The 26,678-nt window shown below is 47.1% G+C and overlaps 1 protein-coding gene across 4 annotated transcripts in view; it reads left to right on the top strand.

The window, feature by feature from the left end:
- Positions 1-26,678, top strand: part of PRDM16 (PR/SET domain 16) — a 233,027-nt gene that overhangs the window by 193,299 nt on the left and 13,050 nt on the right. For all 4 annotated transcript variants that reach the window (XM_087915002.1, XM_087915003.1, XM_087915000.1 and 1 more), the window contains exons 4-9: positions 14,258-14,386; positions 16,589-16,691; positions 22,204-22,402; positions 22,677-22,824; positions 23,703-23,856; positions 25,040-26,438. In XM_087915002.1, coding sequence (XP_087771128.1) covers positions 14,258-14,386; positions 16,589-16,691; positions 22,204-22,402; positions 22,677-22,824; positions 23,703-23,856; positions 25,040-26,438 — 2,132 coding nt within the window. The remainder of the gene's footprint in view (positions 1-14,257; positions 14,387-16,588; positions 16,692-22,203; positions 22,403-22,676; positions 22,825-23,702; positions 23,857-25,039; positions 26,439-26,678) is intronic.

Genomic DNA, 26,678 nt, shown 5'->3' with positions numbered 1-26,678 from the left:
AACGAGATTGGAATAAAATACAATTTAAAATGAAATTGGAATAAAATACAACTTAAAATGAAACCAGAATAAAATACAATTTAAAAATGCAATCAGAATAAAATACATTTTGAGTTGAAATCAGAATAAAATACAATTTAAAATGAAATGAGAATAAAATATAATTGAAATTGAAATCAGAATAAAATACAATTGAAATTGGAATAAAATACTGTACAATTTAAAATGAGAGCAGAATAAAACCCCATTTCAAATGGGATCAGAATAAAATGCAGCCATTTCATGTACAGATAAATAAAATTAAAATCATATTTCAGGATCACCCCCTACCATCTCCCCCCAATCGGTCCCACAGCTCTTAAGTGAATCGGGCGTCCCCGTCGCTTGTCAGAAGGTGGCAAACTCATGAGCCCGGGGACACCGTCGTAAATACGAAGCGTCGGGTTTTTGATCCCGCGGCCGAGGGCAAGCTGCAGCGGGTGTAAGGGTGAAAAACGTCCGTGAGCCCCATTGTAACTTTGAAACGGTCGCTGAACCGAACTGTTGTAAGTCGAGGAGGCCGTAACTCCAGAGCCACCTTCCTGTTTCTGCTGTCACCTTCGCCGGTAGCGCCTTCCGGCAACCGGGGTGGCAAGCGGAGTTGAAGGACCTCAATCGGGTCACTTTGGAGTCCTCTTCCCGACCTTCAAGGGACCCCCTGATTTATCCCCGGTCGGGGCTGGGCGCTTGGTTTATTATCAACGTCAATTTATACCTCCCCTTGATTTCATCCTTCACTGACTCCCAGCGCAGCGCAGCTCCCAGCCCTTAAAATTACAGGAGGGAGATTGGACTCTCGAGTCAGGAAGGAAAAGAGAAAAGGGGAGAGAGGAGAGAAGAGAGAGAGAGAGAGAGAGAGAGAGAGAGAGAGAGAGGAGGAGGAGGAGGAGGAGGAGGAGGAGGAGGAGGAGGAAGGAGAAGAGGAGGAGGAGGAGGAGGAAGGAGGAGGAGGAGGAGGAGGAGGAGCAGGAGGAAAGAGGAGAAGGAGGAAAGGAAGGAAAGAGAGAAGGAAGGAAGGAAGGAAGGAAGGAAGGAGGGAGGGAGGGAGGGAGGGAGGGAGGGAGGGAGAGGAGGAAAAGATAGTAATAGGAAGGAAGATAAGGAAAGAAAGAAAAGAAAGAAGGAAGGAAGGAAGGAAGGAAGGAAGGAAGGAAGGAAGGAAGGAAGGAAGGAAGGAAGGAAGGAAAGATGGATGGAAGGAAGGAAAGAAGGAAGAAGGAAGGAAGGAGGGAAAAGAGTAATTGAAAGGAAGATAAGGAAAGAAAGAAAATAGGGAGGAAGGAAGGAAAGAAGGAAGGAAGGAAGGAAGGAAGGAAGGAGGGAGGGAGGGAGGGAGGGAAAAGATAGTAATAGGAAGGAAGATAGGAAGGAAGATGGAAGGAAGGAAGGAAAGAAGGAAGGAGGAGGAAAAGTAATTGAAAGGAAGATAAGGAAAAAGAAAATAGGGAGGAAGGAAAGGAAGGAAGGAAGGAAGGAGGAAGGAGGAGGAGGAGGAGGGAGGAAAGAAGATAGTAATAGGAAGGAAGATAAGGAAAGAAAGAAAGTAGGGAGGAAGGAAGGAAAGAGGAGGAACGAAGGAAGGAAAGACAAAAAGATAGTAATAGGAAGGAAGGGAGGCAGAGAGTTGTCTCTGCTCCATCACTGGAGTTTTCAAGAAGAGGCTGGACAGCCATTTGTCCAGAATAGCATACAGTCTCCTGCTTAAACCGAGGGGTCAGACTAGAAGACCTCCAAAGTCCTTTCCCGCTCTATTCTCATTGCCTGACATGGCCTAGGGGGTCTCCTGCTTGAACGGGGCGTGGGTGGGACTAGAAGACCTCCAAAGGTCCCTTCTGGCTCTTGTTACCCTGTAATCCCAGATCCATCCCAGTTCAAAGGCTCCGCCGCCGTATCTTTAATTTCCGATGCCCCCCACCACTAAAACCAACCCGTCTTCCACCCCCCCTCCAGCCCCCCCCCGTTCCCCTTCTTCTCCTCCTGGGCGTGCCCTCCGGTGGGATCTTGCATCATGGCATCGATGCCTCCAAACGCCCCACCACCACCAAGACACACACACACACACACACCCCCAAAAAACGAGAGGAAAACAAAAAAAACCCACAAAAGCATCCCGAAAGAGCGAACTTCATCGTCGTGCCCGGTGGTGCCAATTTGCGCTGGCAGGGGAGAGGAAGGGCTCACGCCTGGCCGAGGGGGCGCATTGTTCTCTTCTCTCTTTCCCCCCCCTCCCCCCACCGCCCCGACCTTCCCTACTCCCTTCCCAAACTGTACGCAGCAGCCGTGACATAAAGCCAGGCCTTACTCCAACGCGTAACTCCGTTCCACACTGAGCTCCCCTTTTGTTCCCCTGGCAAAAGAGCGCACAGCTTCTGCCTCCTTAATGGGCCATTTTTCCTTGCAAAATATAGCTTTTCGGGAGGTTGGTTGTGAGGGGGGCTGGGGGGGCAGAGAGAAAATAGGCACCGTTTTTTTTTTTGGAACCAGATCTTCACCAAGGTGTAAAAGGACGGCTGGCATCATTTCCGCGGGCCTCCCCGCTGTCTGAGACTACCTTTCTTTCCACCCCTAAGAGGCAGGAAACGAGCGAGATATAATATTCCTTATTTTTATACATATTTTTCTTTTCTTATTATTTTTCGCACGCTTTTTGCCTCCGCCCGCCCACCCCTTTAAAATAAATTAAAATAATAATAAAGAAATCATCGAAGGGACCCTTTTTAGGACTACCTCGTCATCCCGCCTTTCGATGGTTTGAGAGAGGATAAAAGCTGTAATTTTTTTTCCTTTTCTTTTCTGTTTTTTTTGCACCCCCGACTCCCCCAAATAATAAAATAAAGTACATTTAAATGGATTCGGCTCCATCCATCCCCATGGCAAATCAGAGGCCAAGGGAGGGATGGAAACGGATAACAAGGTACCAGGGGAAAATGACAGGTAACTATTCTGGAATTATTATAGCGGGCTCCCAATCAAGGCCTGTTTAGGGAAAGGAGGAGAAACTGAGGTTTATAACTACTCCGACTTGAAATAAGCAGCGGACGCTCGTCGGAAGTTGTGAATGCTCCAACACTGGAAGCTTTTTAAGAAGAGATTGGAGAAACCATTTGTCTGAAATGGTGTAGGGATTTCTGCCTAAGCAGGGAGCTGGGCTAGAAGACCTCCAAAGGCCCTTCGAACTTTGCCCTCCCTCCCTTCCTTCCTTCCTTCCTTCCTTCCTTCCTTCCGTACTTTTTATTTACTTATTTACTTTACTTATTTTCTTACTTCTGTCCTTCCTTCTTACTTATTTACCTACTTACTTACTTATTTACTTCCTTCCTTCCTTCCTTCCATCCTTCCATACTTATTTACTTTACTTATTTTCTTACTTCTGTCCTTCCTTCTTTACTTATTTACCTACTTACTTACTTATTTACTTCCTTCCTTCCTTCCTTCCATCCTTCCATACTTATTTACTTTACTTATTTTCTTACTTCTGTCCTTCCTTCTTTACTTATTTACCTACTTACTTACTTATTTACTTCTTTTCTTCCTTCTTTCCTTCCTTCCTTCCTTCCTTCCTTCCTTCCCTCCCTCCCTCCCTGTCTGAAATGCTATAGGGTTTCCTGCCTAAGCAGGGGGTCGGGCTAGAAGACCTCAAAGGTCCCTTCCAGCTCTGTGATTCTCCTTCTAAATCGTGGCCGGCCGGTGGCGGGCTGTGAACTTGTCCGTGCGCTGAATTCCGAGGCCTCTTCACCGCCTCTCTGCCAACAGAGGGATCGTCGTAGTCCTCGTCCCCTCCACCCCTGGGCCGGAGATAGGCAGGGTCAAGTTTTCCGGGCCTGCAAGTTGTCGAAAGGACAACCACCACGATGAGTGTGAAACGATGAGCATTCAAATCGCTCCCGAAACAATCGTGCCAGCGAGGCGATTGCAATCGCTTCACTGAGGTCAGCGGCCCAATCGCGGCCTCCTCCGTGTCTCCTGCAAGGACTTGACCTTACTTTGTGAATCGCCATCCGTGCCCAATTTTCTTCCAAGGGTTGTCATCCTCACACACACACACACACACTTTTTTTTTCTTTAAATCATCCCTCCACTTTCCGTTAAGTTTGTCCGGAAGGCCCCTGAGAAGCTATTTCGGAGTTCTCTTCGACTCCTTTCCATCGAGATGGGAGAATTTATAAAGCCTTAGGTAAGGGCACACCTGGAATAATTCCGTGTCCGGTTTTGGTCCCCCATGTTACAAAAAAGAGGTTGAGGCTTTGGGAAAAGGGCAGAGAAGAGCGACTAGGATGATGAAAGGGCTGGAAGATCAAATAGACGGAGAACGCCTGCAGGAACTGGGTTCGGCTAGTCCGGAGAAAAGAAGGACTGGGGGGGGGACAGGACGGGAGCCTTCCAATATTTGAGGGGCTGCCCCAAAGAAGAGGGTGGGGTCGAGCTATGCTCCAAAGCACCCAAAGGCCAGACAAGGAATAGTGGATGGAAACGAATCCAGGAGAGAAGCAACTCCTGGAATTAAGGAGGAATTTCCTAACAGGGAGGACAATTAACCAGTGGAACTACTTGCCACCAGAAGTTTTCAAGAAGACACTGGAGAGCCACCTGTTTGAAATGGTAAAAGAGGTTGCCAACCTTTTGGACCTCAGGGACCACCAAACTCATAATTTTAAATCCCGGAGATCACTAATATGGTATTAGTGGATATTTTCACGGGGACCTTAAAATTAAAACCGTCCCAGGGAGGGAGAGGTAATGGGTTGAGTTAGGAAGCGTCAACCTGACCAACGTTGGGCATATTTTTTTAACGGTCCCAGCTGAAACCCAAGAAGAGTGCCGGATGAATCGCGGCTCTTGCGTGCCGGCAAGACACACACACAACAGCTGTTCCTGCTAGCAAGGAGGTGCCTTATGGGTTGACAATCCCAGCAGATGGATCCCTGGGGAGAATCTCATCCTTCACGCTCCTTTCCCGACCCTCCCACGCCATCCTTTCGTGACCAGGTCGGTCCCTACGACTCTGAAACCCCAAAGGCGAAATTCACGATATATTGCAGCCGTGGGGAACGTGTCTTGGATTGCATCCCCTGGAGGGAAAGAGCACTGGGGATTTGGGGGATACAGATAGTCCTCAACTTACAAAGGTTTGTTTAGTGACCAAAGTTTCAACGGCCCTGAAAAAAGGGCTGTTTTTCACAGTTACGTGAAAGCTGCTGCTGCTGCTTCTTCTTCTTCTTCTTCTTCTTCTTCTTCTTCTTCTTCTTCTTCTTCTTCTTCTTCTTCTTCTTCTTCTCTTCTTCTCTTTCTTCTTCTTCTCCTCCTCCTCCTCCTTCCCTTTCTTCCTCTACTTCTCTTCTTTTTCTCTTCTTCTCCTCCTCCTCCTCCTTCCTTCTCCTCCTCTCCTTTCTCTTCTTCTTCTTCTTCTTCTTCTTCTTCTTCTTCTTCTTCTTCTTTCTTCTTCTTCTTCTTCTTCTTCTTCTCCTCCTCCTCCTTCCCTTTCTTCCTCTACTTCTTCTTCTTCTTCTTCTTCTCCTCCTTCTCCTCCTTCCCTTTCTCCTTCTTCTTCTTCTTCTTCTTCTTCTTCTTCTTCTTCTTCTTCTCTTCTTCTTCTTCTTCTTCTTCTTCTTCTTCTTCTTCTTCTTCTTCTTCTTCTTCTTCTTCTCCTCCTCCTCCTCCTTCCCTTTCTTCCTCTACTTCTTCTTCTTCTTCTTCTTCTTCTCCTTCTTCTTCTTCTTCTTTCTTCTTCTTCTTCTTCTTCTTCTTCTTCTTCCTCCTCCTCCTCCTCCTCCTCCTCCTCCTCCTCTCTCTTTCTTCTTCTTCTCCTCCTCCTTCCCTTTCTTCGTCTACTTCTCTTCTTTTTCTCTTCTCCTTCCCTTTCTCCTCCCCCCTCTTCCTCCTTCTCCTCCTCTTCCTCTTCTTCTCCTCCTCCTCCTCATTCCCTCTTCCTCTTCTTTCTCTTCCTCCTTCCCTTTCTTCTTCTTGTTTTTCTTCTTGTTCTTCTCCTTCTCCTTCTCCTTCCCCTTCTTCTTCCTCCTCCTCCTCCTCCTCCTCTCCAAAACCTGTTTCTAAGGCATCATCCTATCTCCAAGCCCATCCCATCCCATCGAAATAAAAACCACAAGAGAGGCCAGACCGCTGGCATTTGCCCTGGGTGTCTCGGCGTGTTCTCTCCTCTCCTCCCGGCTGCAGACTCTGTGATGAAGTCTGCAAATCCCCCGCTGTTTTTAATAGGCCTGTAGACCCAACTGGCTGATGAGAACCAAACAGCACAGCTTGCGCTCAAATATTTCCACTGGAATCTCCTAATACGTGATATTAATCACGGCTGTCAAGCCGGTCAGGAGCCAACCCTGTCCCTCTGGTGGGCTGGAGGGGGGAGGCTGGCCCCGGGGACAAGGAGGGAGGAAGGAAGGAAGGAAGGAAGGAAGGAAGGAAGGAAGGAAGGAAGGAAGGAAGGAAGGAAGGAAGGAAGGAAGGAAGGAAGGAAGGAAGGAAGGAAGGAAGGAAGGAAGGAAGGAAGGAAGGAAGGAAGGAAGGAAGGAAGGAAGGAAGGAAGGAAAATGGGAAAGAGAAGGGAAGGAAAGAAGGACAAGAGAGAAGGAAGGAGGGTGGGACAGAGGAAGGAAGGAAGGGAGGAAGGAGGAGGGGAGGGAGGAAGAACGAAGGAGGAAAGAAAGGAAAGATGAGGTGGAGGGAGGCAGAGAGGGAGGAAGGAAGGAACGAAGGAAAGATGAGATGGAGGGAAGGAAGGCTGAGAGGGAGGGAAAGGAGAGAGAAGGGAGGGAGGAAGGAAGGAAGGAAAGCAGTCGAGAAAAAATGGAAAGCACCTAGGGCAGCGTGTGTCAAACTTAGCCTCATCTGGGAGTTGAAGTTCCTCCCAGAGGTGTTCGTGTGGGGATTTGAACTCGGGACTGGTTGCTCCTGAGGCCGAGCATTTGAAATTCACGGTTTGGGGGCCTAAGGAAGGGAGGGAGGGAGGGAGGAGAGGCAGGCAAAGGAACCTCTGCAGCCCCCAATTTTCATAATCTGCAGAACCGGCCTGCTCATTTGTAACTTCAATGTAAATCCGTCATTCTCTTTTCCCAGAGAGTCAGTGTAACGTTATTTCCATAGCGTTATAATTCGTTTTATCCTATATCCCCCCCCACACACAAAAAAAGTATATTCTTGCTGATCTCATACTAATAGCGCGTGTAATAAATCTTGATTTGCACATTCTTCTGAGTTTCAATTCCAACCCCTCTTCTATCGGTATTGACCTTCACAAACGTTCTTCTCTTTCCTTAGAACATAGAATCCTAGGGTTGGAAGGGATCCTTGGAGGTCTTCTAGTCCAGCCCCCTGCACACAAACAGGAAGTCCCATACCATTCCAGACAAATGGCTGTCCAGTCTCTTCTTGAAAACCTCCAGTGACGGAGCAGCCACAACTTCTGGTGGGAAGCGGTTCCATGGGTTAATTGTCCTCCGTGTTAGGAAATTCCTCCTTAATTCCAGGTAGCTTCTCTCCTGGATTCGTTTCCATCCAGAGAGAGATGGGGTTGGCGGGGGGGCCAGTCAGAGGTGGGATTGGCCGGTTCTCCAAACAACTCAAAATTTCCACTACCGGTTCTCCAGAACTGATCAGAACCGGCTGAAGACCACCTCTGGCCCAGGACCTCCGAAAGCTAGAAGGCCCTGTTGCTATTGCATCCTTCCCTCAAGACATCTGCCCACCCTTAGAGCTTGGAATGCCACCCGTGGTGGTCAGAAAGACCAGCCCATGTGAGAGACCCCAAGTCACGTCCTTGAAGGCCACATTGGCGGTGCCAAGGGCGGTCATCTTCCAGTAGCTACATAGAGGTCCTCAGTTCTCCGTTTCTGTCATGTCCTTGTCGGAGTCTGAATCCGAGGAGGAAGACGAGCGGCTGACAGGAGCGGGAGTGTGGCTCCGTTGGCTGTGGAGGAAACTGGGGAAGGGCAAAGTCCGGCTGGGCAGAGCAAGGGAGAGGTAGAGCAAGGGAGAGGTAGAGCAAGGGAGAGGGAGTTCAGAGAAAGACTGAGGCCCACCCACTCTTCATCCTCGGGCAAGCAGGGAGGAACGGAGAAGAGAGCAACGTAGCTTGCATGGCTTATGGGGAAGGAAAGGGCCCTGATACCCTTCATTAGCCACACCTGGGAATGAGAGTTTAAAAAAAGATGCAAGCTGAGTGCGGTGTCTGCTGGGAACAAATGTGAGTTTATCTTGTGTTGACTTTGCTTATCTGCGTTCCTGGCATCCTCCCATCCATGTTAAGTTACTGCCGTGCCTTCACATCTGGAATTCTTGATCCTGCCCTGCCGGAATAATAATCTAATTTTTGCCTTGTTTGGCCTTTAAGTTAGAGTTTGTGTTGACCATGTTTTGGACTTGATTCTCTGCAGCCGACGGCTGTTCCTGGGAGAGTTTTTTTTCTCCAACCCAGAAGGTAACCAGGACATTGGGGGCAAAGTTGGAGCTAATAAAGAGACTCCGATGGATTATCTGACTGTGTTGCCTTTGTGCCACACCCCTTTGGGTCATCAGTTTCTTTCCATCCACCCCGAAGATGTCCTTGTCTTTTCCCGAACAGAACATCTTCCGAAGGTTACCAGTTGCGTTGGCCATGTCCCCACCCACCCACCCCGAGAGAAGACAACAGAAGGACGCCACGAATCCTCCGTCGGAAGGAGTTTTCCATTCATGTCCTCCCCACGAAGGGAAGACGGGAGGGGGCCCCCCCAAATGTTTTCTTGGTTTGACGTGCAGGGAAGATCCAGCGTCAACAATCCGGGCAGTGTCTTGATTCACAATGTCCCATTGAGCGAGACAGATCGTCTTTTATGCGGCCCGATGAGTGCGTGGGGACAACGCAGCTCGGGATTGTTCGGGACAATCTGATTCTGTAGTCAGCAGAAAGCTGAAGGGTGGGATAATAATGACCCACGACTGCGTTGTCATTTGGTGTTTCGTTGTGGGCTTTGTTTTTTTCCACACACACCCCCCTTCCCCAGTCTTTCCATTCTTCTCGTCCTGCCTCGCCCCCTCATCGTTCGGAAAACTCGGGAGGATCGACCAGTTGGCACCCTCTCTGCTTGTCATCTCATCCTTTCTCGTCCTTCCCTCGCCTGCCCGTCCTGCCTTCCATTTCGGCCATCGGGGCTCCATTGTGCAAGTCCAAAGTTGAAGTAACCCCCAAGGGTCAACTCCTTTTTTTAAAAAAATAAAAAAATAAAGTGTGAATTGGTTCGTCGGTCTGGGCCTTGGGATCCTGGAGCCCGGCCAGAGGGGGCATCATTTTATTTATATATTTTTTCCTCCCCTCCCCCTTTTAAAAATAAAATAAAAATGCCAAAAAAAGAGAGAGAGCAAAATTTAAATTAATTTTTATTCCCCCCCTCCCCTTTAAAAATAAAAATGCAAGAAGAAGAGGAGGAGGAGAAGGAGGAGGAGGAGGAGGAGGAGGAGGAGGAAGAAGAAGAAGAAGAAGAAGAAGAAGAAGAAGAAGAAGAAGAAGAAGAAGAAGAAGAAGAAGAAGAAGAAGAAGAAGAAGAAGAAGAAGAAGAAGAAGAAGAAGAAGAAGAAGGGGAGAGAGAGAAAGAGAGAGGGGAGAGAGAAAGAGAGGGAAAAAGAGAGAGAGAAGAAAAGAGAAAGACAAAAGAGAGAGAAGAGAGACAAAGAAAAAAGAGAAAGAGAAAAAGAGAGAAGAAAAGACAGAGGGAGAACGAAAGAGAGAAAGAAGAGGAGAGAGAGAGAAAGAGAGGAGGAGGGAGAAAGAAAGTGAGGGAGAGGAAAAGAGAGAAGAGGAGAGAGAAAGAAGAAAAGACAGGAGGGAGAGAGAAAGAGAAAAAGAGAAATAGAGAGAGACAGAGGGAGAGAAGGAAGAGGAGGAAGAGGATGAGGAATGGAGGAGGAGGAGGAGGATAGAAGAAGAAGAAGAAGAAGAAGAAGAAGAAGAAGAAGAAGAAGAAGAAGAAGAAGAAGAAGAAGAAGAAGAAGAAGAAGAAGAAGAAGAACTCCTCCAAAGCTCTCGTTAGGCTGGCGGAAAGTAAAAAATAAATAAACAATAATTTGCAATGCCAGACTGGCTTCAATTGCCTGTCAGGTAAAGACAGCCCCCTCCCTTTTTTTTCCCAATTGGGGGGGGGGTGTTTGCGCTCCCCTCGCTCTCTCTCCCCTCGCACACAAAGCCCCCATTGTCGGAACCCCACCCCGCAAGCCCTGTCGCCCCTCAGAATCCAAGCCTCCAGAAGGACGTCAGGCCGGCCTTCTGAGAAATAAATCAGAAACACTTCAGGCCCTTCCAGGGAAAGATTCTTCATTAGGCACCCTCCCTCTCTTTACTTCTTAGGTTTTTCGGGGAGGGGGGTGCCCCCCCCCATGCCAAGGCGAGTTTGCATTGGACCCCGTCCAGCAACCCCACGGCGGGCTAAGGGGGGTCTTTCTCTCCCCTTCCACCTCTTTTCCCCACTTCCTCCCACTCCTCTTTTTTTTTTCCTTCTTTTTCCTGCCTTCTCTTTCCACCCAGGAATGGATAAAATGCCCCTTTTTTTTCTTGCTTTTCCACGGCCGACAAGTTTATCCGAATATTTCCGGCTTTTCAAGTCACCCCTATTTTTGGGGGGGAGATTGAGCAGCGGCCGTTAAAAGAGGAGATTTGTGCGTTCTTGCACAAAACCACCCTGGGGTGGGGAGGATGAGGAGGGAGGGGGCAGTTCACGTGAGGCCACGGGGCGATGGAGACAATGGGCAGGGGGGAGAGGAATTTGCACGCACCCCCCTCCCCAGTTGCTTTTCGTCTGGGATATACCGCGAAGAAGCCGCTGCCTTTCGTCGCCCTGTTCCCAACGAGGAATTATTTTTCTCCCCCCAATCATATAGGGAGCCTTCCACTTAAAAATATTCGTTTAACGATGGTTTGAACTCACGCGACACTGGGGAAAAAAAGGGATTTACGACCGGTCCTCGTGCTTACGTCCATCGCAGCATCCCCCCCCGAGTCTCACGTGATCAGAACTGGCAACCCCAGCTTGTATTTTTAAGGGGTGGTTGTGGCATCGGTGGTGGCTATTTTATGGCCTTCCTGGTTATTTTCTGAGGAGTCAAGTCACAAAGAGGGGGACGCGGGAGAGAAGCCAGATTCATTTAACGACTCTGTGATTCCTCTAACGACTGCAGTGGCTTAACCACCGGCACGGCAAAAAGGGATTGTAAAGCTGCATGGAGGCGCGGTGGTTAGATTGCAGGATTGCAGGCTGACTCTGCCCACTGCCAGCAGTTCAGTTCTCACCAAGGTCAAGGTTGGCTCCGCCTTCTGTCCTTTCTTCCAAGATGGGTAAAATGAGGCCCTAGACGGTTGTGGGCAAGAGGCTGACTCTGTAAAACCGCTTAGAGAGGGCTGATAAAAGCACTATAAAGCGGTATATAAGTCTAAGCGCAATTCTATTCTATTCTAGTCTATATTCTCTTCTATTTTATCTTCTCTTCTCTATTCTATTCATTTCTCTTCTCTATTCTATTCATTTCTATTCTGTTCTATATTTTCTTTTCTCTTTTCTTCTATATTCAATTCATTTCTATTCTATATTCTATTCATTTCTGTTCTATTTTCTATTCATTTCTATTCTGTTCTATATTCTATTCTATTTTCTCTTCTCTTTTCTCTTCTCTTCTATATTCTATTCTATTCTATTCTGTTCTATATTCTATTCTATTCTATTCTATTCATTATTCTATTCTATTCTATTCTATTCTATTCTATTTCTCTTCTCTTTTCTCTTCTCTTCTCTTTTCTCTTCTCTTCTATATTCTCTTCTATGTTCTATTCATTTCTATTCCATTCTATTCTATATTCTATTCTGTTCTTTTTCCTTTCCTTTCCTATCCTATGGGATGTTACTTGCTAACCACCTGCTAACTCACTCTGGGCATAGCTTACAGCTACAAACCTTTTACCCCGCAAACCTCATTTCGTATCTCTAAACTCAGATGCCTGTAACAAAAAAAAAAAAAAAAAGAACCAGACATTGCTTTGAGTCTGTCTGTCTTTAACCAGGTTTGGGGTAAACTAGAATCCTTCAGAAGCCGCGTCCAAAAACCCACCTTTGGAGAAAAGGGGGGCAGGGGGAGCCCACCAACCCCTGGGTATTTTTGTATCGGCCTGAGCGGAGCTGCGAAGCCTCATAAAACCTATGACTGATGTATCCTCGGAAAGCTATAAAAATTTATGGAGGCCAAAAGCCCAGATGGGAAGGTTTCCTAGCCAGCCGGCGGAGAAGGAGAAGTCAACCTGCAGCCAACATCTGCTTTCTGATAACATCTGCTCCCCAGAAACCGAGCAAGTTGTTGCAACAGCAACAGCCACAAGACACACACTACTCTGTGGATAGTGGCTGTCTTTTTAGAGGGGGGGGGTAATTTTTGGCACTTGGGGGGGCAATTTCTCCCTTTGCATTTCGCCTCCACGGCTGGCAAGGTTTGCGTGAAATAAATAAACTCCTCGTTATTCTCTTTCAATCAACAGGAAACCCCTGACTGTTTTTATCCTGCTACCCGTTTTATCCTGGCAAGGGACAAACTTGAATATTAAAAATTTGGAAAAAAATAATAATCATCTCCTAAAAAGTAAGATAGGGAACAGTGAACCAAATTTCTTTAAAAAGGGTTGGGGGCGTCTTGGCTGTATAATGCCCTCATCTGGATTCCTCTCCTGAGAGGGACGGGGAACGGCGGGGGGTGGATTGGATGACCTCGGGAGGGCGGGAAGCTTCCCTTGATATGATTCTGAGGGCTAAAATTCCCCGTTTCCTCCAGCGAATTTGGACATGCCCCCAAACCCCATTTTAGAAGCAAATGGGGAGAGGGGGTGGGGGGAAATTAGGAAGTGATTGTCTCTGCCTAGGGAAAACAAAAAACCACTTTTCCAAGCACGGAAAGAAAAAGAAAAAAAGAGAGTTTACATTTCAGTTTTTAGGCTAATAAACTGCTAATAAAGGGAGGTGAAGGCAGAGAGGCATGCGAAAGTTTGCAAAGGCAGAAATGGAAAAGGAGGGACACACACAGACACACAGACACACACACACACCCTGCTCGGTTGAAAATAAAAGAGGAACTTCAAAAAAGATGGGAAATTTTGGCATTTGCACTGTCGGCGTTAGGGATTGACTGGTTTTCTTGGGCCGCAACTGCTTTGAAATTCCCCGAATCTCAAAAAGTAGCAAGACAGAAGAGATCGTGCTGCCTTGATAAATGTATATACCGGATAGGATAATTGTATAAAAGTAGCAATGCATATAAGTTACTTATTTCATACCTTAGTATGTATGGCAAAGATAATGCCAGGACGGTCGCGCTGCGTCCAATATTTTAATGTGCCATTAATGATAAATAAATAAATAAATAAAAAAAGAACAGAAATTCCCAGAATCTGGTACTCAACGCATTTTGATGCGAACCTTTTGACCCGGTACTCGTCTTTCGTTCGGTACTCGACGCACCAGCTAGAATTGTCGGTTGCAGCTGCCTTTTGTCTCAAGACGTTATTCCTTAGGGGGAAAAATGTGTTTGCTACTCCTCATTTTGGCTACTCCTCATTTTGGCTACTCCTCATTTTTGCTACTCCTCGCGCCCCCCGGAACTGATTTATTCCGAGTGCCGCTGTATTAAATAGATTTAATATGGCTGCCCTAACTCGAACATAATAACCCTGGTTTCTCTTGTAGTTGGCGTATAGTTTTGGGATGATCCCTTGGGCCCTACCAAGCCCAGGCTTAGAAGTATAGTAGAATAATGAGGTCGTAAGGGACTTTGGAGGTCATCTAGTCCGCCCCCCTGATCAATCACTGCTTTTGGTGACACCGGTGACCTTTCCCGAGTGCAGGAACGAGCACGGGGAGGGGAGGGCTCTCGTTTGGGAGGGGAGGTCGAGCAAAGCCTCTTGGTTTTCTCCCAGCCTGCGGTCTCACCTTGGATGGGGTTGGTGAGATGCTCCATAGAAGATCTTGAGGTCTTAGGTCCTCCTAGGTTCGTTGGATGGACAGAAATTTGTGATGTTCCTGCCATGGACCTTCCTGGACAATTTAATTCATTATCTCTCCTCCTCCTCCTCCTCCTCCTCCTCCTCCTCCTCCTCCTCCTCCTCTTCCTCTCTCTCTCTCCCCGCCCCCCGTCTTTCTATCCTGCCACAATCCCTTCTTTCTGGATTGCTTTCGTCTCAACCTCCCTCGATCCTCTCTTGCAGATTGGCGAGGACCTCAGCAAGTTCTGCATGGATGGAAACCTCACATCCAACGGGAACTGGTTGAAATATATCCGGGTCGCTCGCTCGAGCGAAGAACAAAACTTAGTGGTGTGTCCCATTAATGACCAGGTACGGACTTTTGGGCATACATATCCTCCCCCTGGGCCCAAACACACAGGCACAATTCACCCACTCGGCTACATCCTGCTTTGCTTAACCACAATTTACTGGTTAAGGCGTGGTTAAATGTGAACCATGCTTTATGAACAGGGGTAGAAAATTAGTTTATAAGTCTGCTTCCTTTAAAGGAAGACCTCTTTTGGGAAATAAATTTAAGAAGATAGATAGATAGATAGATAGATAGATAGATAGATAGATAGATAGATAGATAGATAGATAGATAGACAGAGATAGAGATAGAGATAGAGATAGAGATAGAGATAGAGATAGAGATAGAGATTGATAGATATAGATATCTTCTTCTTCTTCTTCTTCTTCTTCTTCTTCTTCTTCTTCTTCTTCTTCTTCTTCTTCTTCTTCTTCTTCTTCTTCTTCTTCTTCTTCTTCTTCTTCTTCTCCTCCTCCTCCTCCTTCTTCTTTTCCTCCTCCTCCTCCTCCTCCACTATTCCTCGTCCTCTTCCTCCTCCTCCTCCTCTTCCTCTTCCTCCTCCTCTTCTTCCTCCTCCTCCTCTTCCACTATTCCTCCTCCTCTTCTCCTCCTCCTCCTCTTCTTCCTCCTCTTCTTCCTCCTCTTCCTCCTCCTCTTCTTCCTCCTCTTCCTCCCCCTCTTCTTCCTCCTCTTCCTCCTCATCCTTTCCCTCTACTCATTAGAAATTCTTTTTTTTTTAAATCCTTCTGTCTATTTCAGTAACTTCAGCCTCAAATTCCGTTTTAATCAGTCAGCTCTGCCCTCTAGTGGGGGAACCCCCAAAATTCAGGCTTTCCCCCCAAAGAAAAAATAATATATATATATATAAAATGTCACCAGTAAGAGTTTTTTTGTGAGAGGTTTTTTTTAAAAAAAACTTTTTAAGTTCACCAGCCAGATTTTTCCATCTATTAAGTTAACGTTTGACAGACTGTTTGGCTGTATCAGGTAAAGATGTGGCAGAAGAATGTATTGGCTTAAAAGAAGAAGGGGGGGAAAATAAAAAAAGTAAACAGAAGTCAGGAAAGAAACAATAATAGTTTTGTGCCCATAACGGAGTGAGGGGGGGCGGGAGTTAAATGGAATACTGTTCTTTCTGTTTGCTGCAGGATGGTATATATTAAACCCTGAATGAATCTTTCTTTAAAGTGAAATATGTGTATGGCAGCATTCAGACGCGGCCGAAATTTGCCTAAAACCAGATTGGAGGCAAAGTCAACCCCCCCAAAAAAAGAAAGAAAGAAAATGATGAAATTTCATGGCCCGTTCGGAGAAGAGGAAGGGTCTAGGTTTTGAGGCTTAAAGGGCTGCCTTTCAAATACATGACTTCCCAATAGTGATGGGATTTGTAGTTGGGGATGATTTTAGTGTGAGCTGACATAAGGGAAGAAGAAAGAGGAGACAACTCGGAGAGTGAAGTTGAGTGGTCTGGGGTTTCTAAGCGGATTGGTGGGAGAAATTCAAGAAAATTCATTGGTGGGATAACTTTAGAATAACTTTCTTGGAATATTCTCCTCTGTTAGGAAGGTTTATCTGTGAAGGCACAGTTGGGTAAAATACAGAAAGAAGGGGCGGGAGGGAGGGAGGAAAAAAGGGAAGGAAGGAGAAAAAGGAAGGAAGGAAAGATTTTTGGACTTCAGTTCCCAGAATTCCTCATCCAGTCACGTTAGCTCAGGAATTCTGGGAGTTGAAGTCCCACAAGTCTTAAACTGGCCAAGTTTGAAGACCCTTGCCCTACTCTAACAAACTTCTGATGAACTTCTGGAGGTCCACCAGCCTCTGTCAGGCAATTTAGCAATGTCTGTTTGGAAATATACAAGGGTTACTCAACTCTTGTCCATTTCAAGCTATCAAGTTTGAGGATCCCCAGAGTAGGGATATCTCCAGAAAAGGCTGCACCAGTCAGAAAACACTGAGGAAAACCGAGGCAGCCAGGACCAGAATTTTCCCTCTTAAATGTACAGTCGAACATACCACACATACAATGGTGGAACCTTCTCCAATACGGCCGTCATCTCCACGAGAACCGCCTGGGACAATATCAAATGATTGCTCTCCACCATCGAATCAAATTGCCCCCTTTTTTCGTTTCAAATAACCTTTGACACCCAAGTAGCTCCGTGTTTAATTTCTCTCTCCCCCTTTCCCCCTCCATCCTTCTATCCCTTGTCGTTGACATGTAGATTTATTATAAAGTTATCAGAGAAATAGAGCCAGGAGAAGAACTGCTGATGTATATGAAAGAAGGAACTTTGTCTGCTGGAAACCTGCCGCCTAGTTTGGAAGGTGAGACCCGTTTCTTCTCTTTTCCCCCCTCCCAAATTGAAACCTGTTCCGTTCCAAGATACAAACATGCTGGTGATTTATTTTGGACCGTTGCACCACCAGAACAGATCATTGGGGCCAGGAACTCGTCACAGCAACTTGTCAGGCGTTGCTTTAGATGTCTGAAGTCCTCCTGTCTGGCTCTTGCTATTGAGGTGTTCGTGTTAGCCATTCACACATTAGAAGAGACTATTTGTAGCTCAAAGGGTCGAATGTTTTGTGTTAGAAATTCTATGTAGCAGCCCAGAGCTTACAAAGAGCACAGTCACCATGTGCTTTACTGCTCAACTGTTTTTACTGTAACAGGAAACTCTGCTTAGAACAAAAAAACATAGAGTATATGCCAGGGGTCCAAACTTGTAAACCCTGCCATCTACTGGGTGAATACTACTGTAGTTGTTGCAGAGAAATACATTCCAACAATGAATTCCAACACCTCGTGAACAAGATGTCTAGAGATGTGAAACTCTGCAGATCCCGATTGCTATAATTTTGAAGGCCTGAGGCAAGACCTTGGTTGGTATTTTAATTGCGCTAATTGAACAATCCCTCTGAAAGATGCGACAGAAGTATTGTGGCAAAGATCCCAACTAACCATCCCTAAATTGTTTTTTGAGATAACATCAGCAATTATGGAAAACGGGGTTGGGAAGAAGCTCACACAATACTGGAAGTTTGCTTAGCCCTGCTTCAGATACTACTTACATGCTCAGTTTGCAAAACTAGGAAGTGTGATGTCGACATTCCCTCCATCCTGATTTTCACCTTGAGTGGCATTCACAAAATAAAAAAAGTAAACCACAGTTGTTGTTGCTCTTTGAGCTTGGTTGTCTTCTTGAAGACATTTCATGACCTGGCTAGGTAGTATCATCAGTGCTAGAAGGGAATGGCGTTTGGGAGGAAGAGAAGGAAGAAGGAAGAAGAAGAAGAAGAAGAAGAAGAAGAAGAAGAAGAAGAAGAAGAAGAAGAAGAAGAAGAAGAAGAAGAAGAAGAAGAAGAAGAAGAAGAAGAAGAAGAAGAAGAAGAAGAAGAAGAAGAAGAAGAAGAAGAGGAAGAGGAGGAGGAGGAGGAGGAGGAGGAGGAGGAGGAGGGGAGGAGGAGGAGGAGGAGGAGGAGGAGGAGGAGGAAGAACAGTAGGGTCCTTACTGCTCTCTGAGTTTGTCTATTTTCTTGCATACATTTCATGACCCAGCTAGGTAACAACATCGGTGCTAGAAAGGAGTGGGGTTTTTAAAGTGATGGAGAAAGGAAGGAAGAGGACTGTGAGCTCCTTGGTGTTCTCTGAGCTTGGTTGTATTTCTTGCAGACATTTCACGACCCAGCTAGGTAATATCATCAGTTCTAGAAGGGAGTAGGAGCATTTTTGGTAGGTCCTTGCTACAATAGCTAGCAGTAAAGAACAACCTGATTCAAGGAACCACCAAGAAGCCTCCCACCAATGCTGACAGGGCAAACCACAAGTCTATGAACAGAGAGCAAACAGCACTCCCTTCTAGCACTGATGACAATACCTAGCTGGGTCACGAGACGTCTGCCCGGAAGGAAACAAGCTCAGAGAGCACCAGGGACCCCCAATCAAATTGGGATTTCCCCCCCACCTCCCCCCACCTCTCAAGAAGTCTGCTGAATGTCCCTTCTAAGGCAGACCACGTCCGACGTGGCGGGTTCCTACGAAAAAAAATGAACCCAGCGTGGGAGGAAGGAAACGGAAAAGCCGCATACTTTTCTGACCTTCTTAGGTGTTTATTCTTATTTTGATTCCAAAAAAAAAAAAGACATTTGTAAAGAAAATCAAATATTCTTATCCCACAATGGCCGGGGTTGTTGTTTTTTTTCCCCCACCTCTCATTCTGTCCTCTTGGTTGCGTATCACACAGAGGCAGCGTGGCTTAATTGCTTCCCAAACACGACACCCTATCATCAGGAAAAAAAAAAAAAACATTTGACGCTTAAATTCTTAGCCTCCCTTTCCTTATTTTCCTATCGTTATTATTATTTTTTTTGGTTTGTTTAAATATCCCACTCACCCCTTTCCCCCACCCGCTTCCTCGCCAGGGCAGGAGAGTGCCAAATCGCATAAAGAAAGGGAAATGCTAAAAGGGACCCTACAAAGATAATTATCTTTTCTTTTTCTTTTTTTTCCTTCCTTCCTCCCCATTTGTTTCCTTCCTCCTCCCCCCCGCCCCAAAAATGGCAGCCAAATAGGGCAAAGCCCCCTTATCGCCGTCCCTTTATCGCGGCAGGAAATTCGAGCAGGCCACTTCAGTTCCTTTCATTTGCCTTCCGCCTCTGATCCCTGATTTTGTCCAGGTTTTATTATAACAGGTGGTCCTCAAGTTACGACTAAAACGGAGCCCCCCACCCTCACATTTCCATTGCTAAACGGGATGTTAAGCGAGTTTCGCTTTCCTCCCGGCGGCTGTTTAAGTGAATCGTTCTAGGTCACGAAAAGGGATGATGTGCCACCATTATAACTACGACCCTTCTGAACTTCGACGGTCTTTTGGCCATTGTTGTTAAGCGGATCGCTACAGCTGTTGAGTTAGTCCCCCACGAGTTGCTGACTCTGCCACCGTCATAAATATGAAGCAAATTGTTGACGCTGGATCTTCCCTGCACGTCAAACCAAGAAAACATTTGGGGGGCTCCGTCCTCACTTCACGGCGAGGACATGAATGGAAAACTCCCCCCACCTCGTGACGGAGGATTCGTGGCGTCCTTCTGTTGTCTTCTCTCAGGGTGGGTGGGTGGGGACATGGCCGACGCAACTGGTAACCTTCGGAAGATGTTCTGTTTGGGAAAAGACGAGGACACCTTCAGGGTGGATGGAAAGAAACTGATGACCCAAAGGGGTGTGGCACAAAGGCAACACAGTCAGATAATCCGTAGGAGTCTCTTTATTAGCTCCAACTTTGCCCCCAATGTCCTGGTTACCTTCTGGGCTGGAGAAAAAAAACTCTCCCAGGAACAGCCGTCGGCTGCAGAGAATCAAGTCCAAAACATGGTCAACACAAACTCTAACTTAAAGGCCAAACAAGGCAAAATGAGGTCATTATTCCGGCAGGGCAGGAGCAAGAATTCCAGATGTGAAGGCAATGGAATAACTCAACACTATTGGGAAGACATCAGGAACACAGATAACCAAAGTCAACACAAGATAAACTATGTTTGCTCTCAGCAGACACCACACTCAGCAGGCATCTCTTTTAAACTCTCATTCTCAGGTGTGGCTAATGAAGGGTATCAGGGCCCTTCCCTCCCCCATAAGCCATGCAAGCTACGTTGCTCCCTTCTCTGTTCCTCCCTGCATGCCCTAGGATGAAGAGGGGATGGGCCTGGGTCTTCCTCTGAACTCCCTCGCCCTTGTTCTACCTCTACCCTCATCTGCCCAGCCGGACTTTGCCCTTCCCCAGTTTCCTCCACAGCCAACGGAGCCCCACTCCCGCTCCCTGTCGGCGGTTCGTCTTCCTCCTCCTCAGGGCACAACCCACAGGGTTGAAGGGTTTAAAAGTCACCCCTGGTACTCAGCCCAGTTCAAGAAAGCATGAATTATCCTTGCCAAACAAACTTTTAATGGACAGAAAGGGGGAAAAACACAAGAAAAGGAGGAGGAGGAGAAGGAGGAGAAGGAGGAGAAGAAGGAGAAGGAGAAGGAGAAGAAGAAGAAGAAGAAGAAGAAGAAGAAGAAGAAGAAGAAGAAGAAGAAGAAGAAGAAGAAGAAGAAGAAGAAGAAGAAGAAGAAGAAGAAGAAGAAGGCAAACAAGGAAAAAGGAGAAAAAAAGAATTTAAGACTAACTTCGCTCTCGGGGAAAGTTTACAGGGGGTGGGGAAGTGGATTGTTTGGCTTGGCCTTTGTGTCAGGATGCTGCCTTGTGAACTTAATAATAGCTGCCCTTCTTTTTAATCCATTTGACCTTGACTGGAATAATTTATTGTGTGCTTTAAAGGAAACACACACACATACACAGAGTTCCTTCTGCACAACACTTTCTTTTAAAACAAAGAATTGAATGGGCAGGATTTTGGTTGCCATGCCAAGGCTCTCTCAACATCGTATCCAAAAAAATGGAGAATTATTTTGAGCCTGAATATGACCTAAGAGAAAACTCCAAGTAGTTTTCTTCCTTGGGAGGGGAGGAAAAAAAATAATCATGATTTGAACACCCTGGTTAGGTTTGAAAAGAAACTTGCAAAAATAGGTCCGGGGTGAATTCAATGTATGCGCCCTTCTTTCCCCATCAAAAACCTGCAGAAAGGGAAATATAATTGTCATCAGATCTGATCTGATTTGAGAAAAACCTTCCCAACCTTGTAATTTGAATAAGGCAGAGTCTGTTTTCGTTATTATTTTTAATTTTTCAGTGACTTTTAATTTTTATTAGAGGGGAGGAAAAAATCCTTAATCCCCAAAGAGTTTTTCATTCAAAATCCTACCGGTCGAGGTAAAATATATACAACTGACAAGGTCATCAGATAAATTTACATTAAAAAAAAAAACCCACCTCCATGAATTGTATATTAAAATTTTTAGCTTTGGTTGGGGAAGCCTACAGCAGGAAAAAAAATAGTGAATAAAAATTGGAGATTGCTCTTTAATATAATATAATATATAAGCATTTTTTTTCCAGCGTCCAAAGAGGTAAGTTTTAAGATGTAGGAATATACAGATAATCCTCAATCTACAGCCTAAAATTTCCATCGCTAAGCGAGACAGTTGGGAAGGGCCCCGTTTTATGATATTCTGTGTTTGATTATTTGGAAATGAATGATATCATAAACTAGGCTTTATAATAGTTGATTCTTCCTCAAAAAAGATGAAATGAATTTATAATTGCTGTGGATAACGATTTGATAACAATACGATGGTAAGCGGATAGTAGTTATACGTAATATGAATTGTAACATGAAAACAGGATGGAATGACTGTTGATATTGTGCACAAGAGATATGTACCAACCGACACACTGTATAATGGAAAGAAGGTTTTATTTAATGTTGTATGTTTTGCATTTGTTTACATTTGTTGTTTAAAATAAAAATAAAAATTCAAAACAAAACATGTTCCTATGCCTGTTGTAGTAGTTGCCATTAAAAAGTGGGGGGAAGGAAAACTGGAAGAACAGTGCAGCCGTTTGGAAGCAAAGGTACATTCCAACTCTTTATCTTTAAAAGAGTGTAACTGAAATACCGGAGCTTTCGCCCGCGAATGTATTTAATTGGAGAACGTGATTGATGACACCCAGCCAGTGAAGGTGCTTCATTGGAGAATCTGATTTATGACACACCCAGGGGGAAGGGGGGGAAACAGGGTCACTGTGAATGACGTAGGCCAGAGTTGGCTTTGTTTAGGTTAATGCCAGCATGTTGCTCCTAATAAATATTTTTGAAGTGCTTTGAAGTTTGTCTCGAGGATCATGATTTAATTAGGGCGATTGCTGGAATCCTGACACGGGGTCTCTGCTTTTGTCCGCAGACGTTCACACATTCCGTTGCGAGGACTGCGACGAGCTCTTCCAGTCCAAAATGGAGATGAGGCGGCATAAGAAGTACTCCTGTCATGCCGTCGGCTCTCTGTACGAGTCCCTGACCGAGGAGATCAAGCAGGAAGGGATGGAGGATGACCAAGGCCACGAATGCAAAGACTGTGAAAGGATGTTTCCAAACAAGTACAGGTGACGGAGGCACCCCTAAAGATCGGTGTTTCAGAGGGGGTGGACCGCAACTCCCAGAATTCCCGAGTCGGTAGGGTTGAAAAATACTGGCCTAAAACCTTTCATTCAGGTGATGGTGACACCTGCAAAGATCAGTGTTTTGCAACCTTGACAACTTTTAGAAGGGTGGAAATTCGACATGGGATAGGGTCTCTCCTGCTGGAGCGAGGGGGTTGGACTAGAAGACCTCTGAGCCCCCCTCCAAACTCTGTTATTTTCCACCCTTCTCCCACAGCTTGGAACAGCACATGATCATCCACACAGAAGAAAGGGAATACAAGTGCGACCAGTGTCCCAAGGCCTTCAACTGGAAATCCAACTTGATCCGTCATCAGATGTCACACGACAGTGGCAAGAGATTTGAGTGCGAAAATTGTGTGAAGGTATGGACCTCGGGGTGGGCGGGCCCTTCTGAAGTCTCTTGGTAGGTTGGGCCAAAGGCCAATGGTCCTCTCTCTCTTCTTCTTCTTCTTCTTCTTCTTCTCCTCCTCCTCCTCCTCCTCCTCCTCCTCCCTCCTCCTCCTCCTCCTCCTCCTTCTCTCTCTTTCTCTCTTTCTGTCTCTCTTTGTGTGTCTCTCTTTCTCTGTCTTTCTCTCTGTCTTTCTCTCTGTCTTTCTCTCTCTTTCTCTTTCTCTTTCTCTGTGTGTCTTTCTCTTTCTCTCTCTCTGTCTCTGTGTCTCTGCCTTTCTCTCCCTCTCTTTCTCTCTCCCTCTCTTTCTCTCTGTCTCTCTTTCTTTCTGTCTCTGGGTTTAGGATCATGCACCGTTACATATTAAAGTCAGAAAGCATGCAAATGCGAGTAGATCAATAGGTACCATTTCGGTGGGAATTAAGGAGAAACTTCATAACAGTGAGGACAATTAACCAGTGGAGCAGCTTTCCTTCAGAAGTTGTGGGTGCTGAAGGTTTTTAAGAAGAGACTGGACAGTCACTGGTCTGAAATGGTACCAGTTCTCCTGCTTGAGCAGGGGGTTGGACTAGAAGACCTCCACGGCCCTTCCAGCTCTGTTCTGATTGATTGATTCCCTGCCCATTCGGCATATAGCCATGCCAGCCACACGTCCACGGAAATTGTCTTTGGACACTGCCGGATCCCTCGGTTAAGAGACGGAGATGAGCATCATGCCAAGATAGTCCGAAACGACCGAACGACTGTGCAAATCAAAGCAACACAAACGCACACCAAATCCCCTGTGAGGAAAAACACCGTGTTGTCTTAATTTTGGAAGCTCAGGAGGTGTTGATTTTGCCTTCTGCTCAGGTTTTCACGGACCCCAGCAACCTCCAAAGGCACATTCGCTCCCAGCACGTCGGCGCCCGGGCGCACGCTTGTCCGGACTGCGGAAAGACCTTCGCCACTTCTTCTGGCCTCAAACAGCACAAGCACATCCACAGCACTGTGAAACCTTTCATATGTAAGTTGCCTCAGCCACTGCCTTGCGCCCCAAAAATCCCCTTGTTTGTCTCTCTGTTTGTTTGTTCGCCCATCAAATTGATTGGCTGCCCCGCTTTCCCGTGGGGTAATGGTTGAATGGAAGGGAGGGGAGTCAGAGAGGCTCGAGATCTGTACACAGGTAGTCCTCAACTAACAACCATTAATTTAGCGACCTGTTCAAATGGACAACAACTTTGTAACTTATAAGCGTTTCTCGCAGTTACGACCTTTGCCCCATCCCCACGAACACACGGTCAAAATTCAAACACTTGGCCACTGGCATGTACTTAGGAGTGTCGCGGTGTCCCGGTCCCCTTGTCAGGGTTCTGAGTAACATACCCATAGCAAACAAAACTCTGAGGCAGGTAAATTCCTCCAAAAAATAAATTTATTGGCTATATCATATTGGCACAGGCTGGTGAAAACCGACTCTGATTATTCCTGCGGTTTTCACCTCATTAAAAAGTAAGCGTGGTTTTTTTCACTTTCTCAAACAAACAGCCATATGGTCCAATCAGGATACTGCCCAGTTGCCAGGTGACGCCAGACCCCTCCTTCCAAGCACTTGCAGGAATGACCTTGGTTCCCAAGAGAAAGCATTTTGTTTTGACCACAAACCCCAACTATTCCCCCCTCTCTCCCTGTCCCTCTTCTCTGGTGTATCAAGTCTTGAAATTGGCCTCAGTCTGGCCAGCTTCAGGGCTGATCCCCCTTTTGCGACCTTTCAACAAGCCAAATTGATGCCGAAGCCACTTAACGACCATGTCAATCAATAACTGCAGTGTTTCGCTTAACAACCGTGGCAGGAAAGATCGTAACATGTGGGAAAACTCAGCAAACAAACACCTCACTTAGCAACACAAAATTTGGAGGCTCAGTTGTGGTCATAAGTCAAGGACTTCCCACACACCTTTCAACTAAATCCCACATACTTTTTTGTTTTGCGTTGTCACGTTGTCCACGTCTCCATTTGGTTCCCGTCGGTTTAAAAACGGTTCCCACTTGCTCTCTTCTTCTTTCTTTCTTTTTTTCACACCCGCCCTCTTCCCCGCCTCCCCGCCTTTAAAATACCGAGAGCACCCGCTTTCTCTCGCACCCAGCCCCGTTCTTTCATATTAATTTCATACTGGGTTTTGGTCTTTTGGTTTCTGTTGATGCTTTAGGCGAGGTCTGCCACAAATCCTACACACAGTTCTCCAACCTCTGCCGACACAAGCGCATGCACGCCGACTGCCGGACTCAGATCAAGTGCAAGGACTGCGGGCAGATGTTCAGCACCACCTCTTCGCTCAACAAACACCGGCGGTTCTGCGAAGGCAAGAACCACTACAACCCCAGCGGGCTTTTCGCGCCCGGTTTGCCTCTGACGCCCAGCTCCTTGATGGACAAGTCGAAGGTGTCGGCCAACCTCAATCATACCGGACTCGGCTTCGGCGACTACTTCCCCTCCCGGCCGCACCCGGGAGCAATTCCGTTCTCGCCCGCTCCCCCTGCGTTCCCAGCTCTCGCCCCCAGCTTCCCGGGGATCTTCCCTCCCTCGCTGTACCCCAGGCCTCCTCTCTTGCCCCCCACCCCCCTGCTCAAGAGCCCCCTCAACCACACCCAAGAGGCCAAGCTCCCCAGCCCCCTGGGCCACTCTCCGCTCCCGCTGATGTCCGCCGTGGGCAACAGCAGCCACCCGCTCCCCGTGGAGGAGAGGTTCAACAGCACCCCTTTGGGGAACTCCTACTTGGAGAAGCTCAAAGCCAGGACTAGTGATCTGTCGGACGCCAGTGACTTTGAGGACATCAACACCACGACGGGCACCGATCTGGAGACCACCACCGGTACCGGGTCAGACTTAGAGAGCGACGCAGAGAGCGAGCGAGAGAAAACGAAGGAGAAAAGCAAAGCCCGGGAGAGCAAGCCAGATTTCGGCGGCGGTTCGGTCCCCGCTGGCTCCGCCAACAGCACGAGTGACCTCCCCATCTTCTACTCCCAGCACAGCTTCTTCCCTCCGCCCGAGGATCAGCTGCTGCCGATGATGGGGGCCACGAACGATTCCATCAAGGCCATCGCTTCCATTGCCGAGAAGTACTTCGGTCCCGGGTTTATGGGCATGCAGGAGAAAAAAATGGGGGCCCTTCCCTACCATTCCATGTTCCCCTTCCAGTTCCTCCCCAACTTCTCCCACTCGGTTTACCCGTTTGCCGAGCGGAGCCTCAACCACAGTTTGCTGGTCAAAGCCGAACCAAAGTCGCCCCGGGACCTGCACAAAATCGGCGGCCCCTGTTCGGAGTCACCCTTCGACCTCACCACCAAGCCGAAAGAAAGCAAAGCGGCAGCTCAGGTCCTGCCCGCTCGTCACGCCAGCGAGGAGCAGCCGCTGGACCTCACGATTAGCAGCCGCATCCGGGCCAGTCATCACGGGAGCCGAGATCCCCGGAAGAACCACGTCTACGGCGAGAGGAAGCTGGTGGTGGCCGGCGACGGGGTGCCCAAGATGAACCAAGCTCAGATGCTCCCTCAGCCTTCCCTGCATTACGCCAAGCCCTCGCCTTTCTTCATGGACCCCATCTACAGGTATTAACATTCTCAGCCTTGATGGTGGTGGCGGTGTGTGGGTGTGTGGGAAAGGCCTTGAAGGACGGAGGGCAGAGACGCTGGCTAGGAGTGGCCAGACGAGGGAGGGCCCGGCCCACGGACGCATATTATTATTTTTAAATTTCAAGCATTTTTTTGTATGGAGCTTAGCTCCTGGGCAGAAGGTGGACTCAGCCTGTCACAATACACGCAGGTCATCGGGAGTCATTGCAACCCACT

Source organism: Pseudonaja textilis, chromosome 18, assembly GCF_049901715.1.
Source record: "Pseudonaja textilis isolate UNSWEBS1 chromosome 18, rPseTex1.2, whole genome shotgun sequence".
In the NCBI taxonomy this organism is placed as follows: domain Eukaryota; kingdom Metazoa; phylum Chordata; class Lepidosauria; order Squamata; family Elapidae; genus Pseudonaja; species Pseudonaja textilis.
The sequence above is the reverse complement of the archived record's forward strand: the minus strand, read 5'-3'. Positions and strand labels throughout refer to the sequence as shown.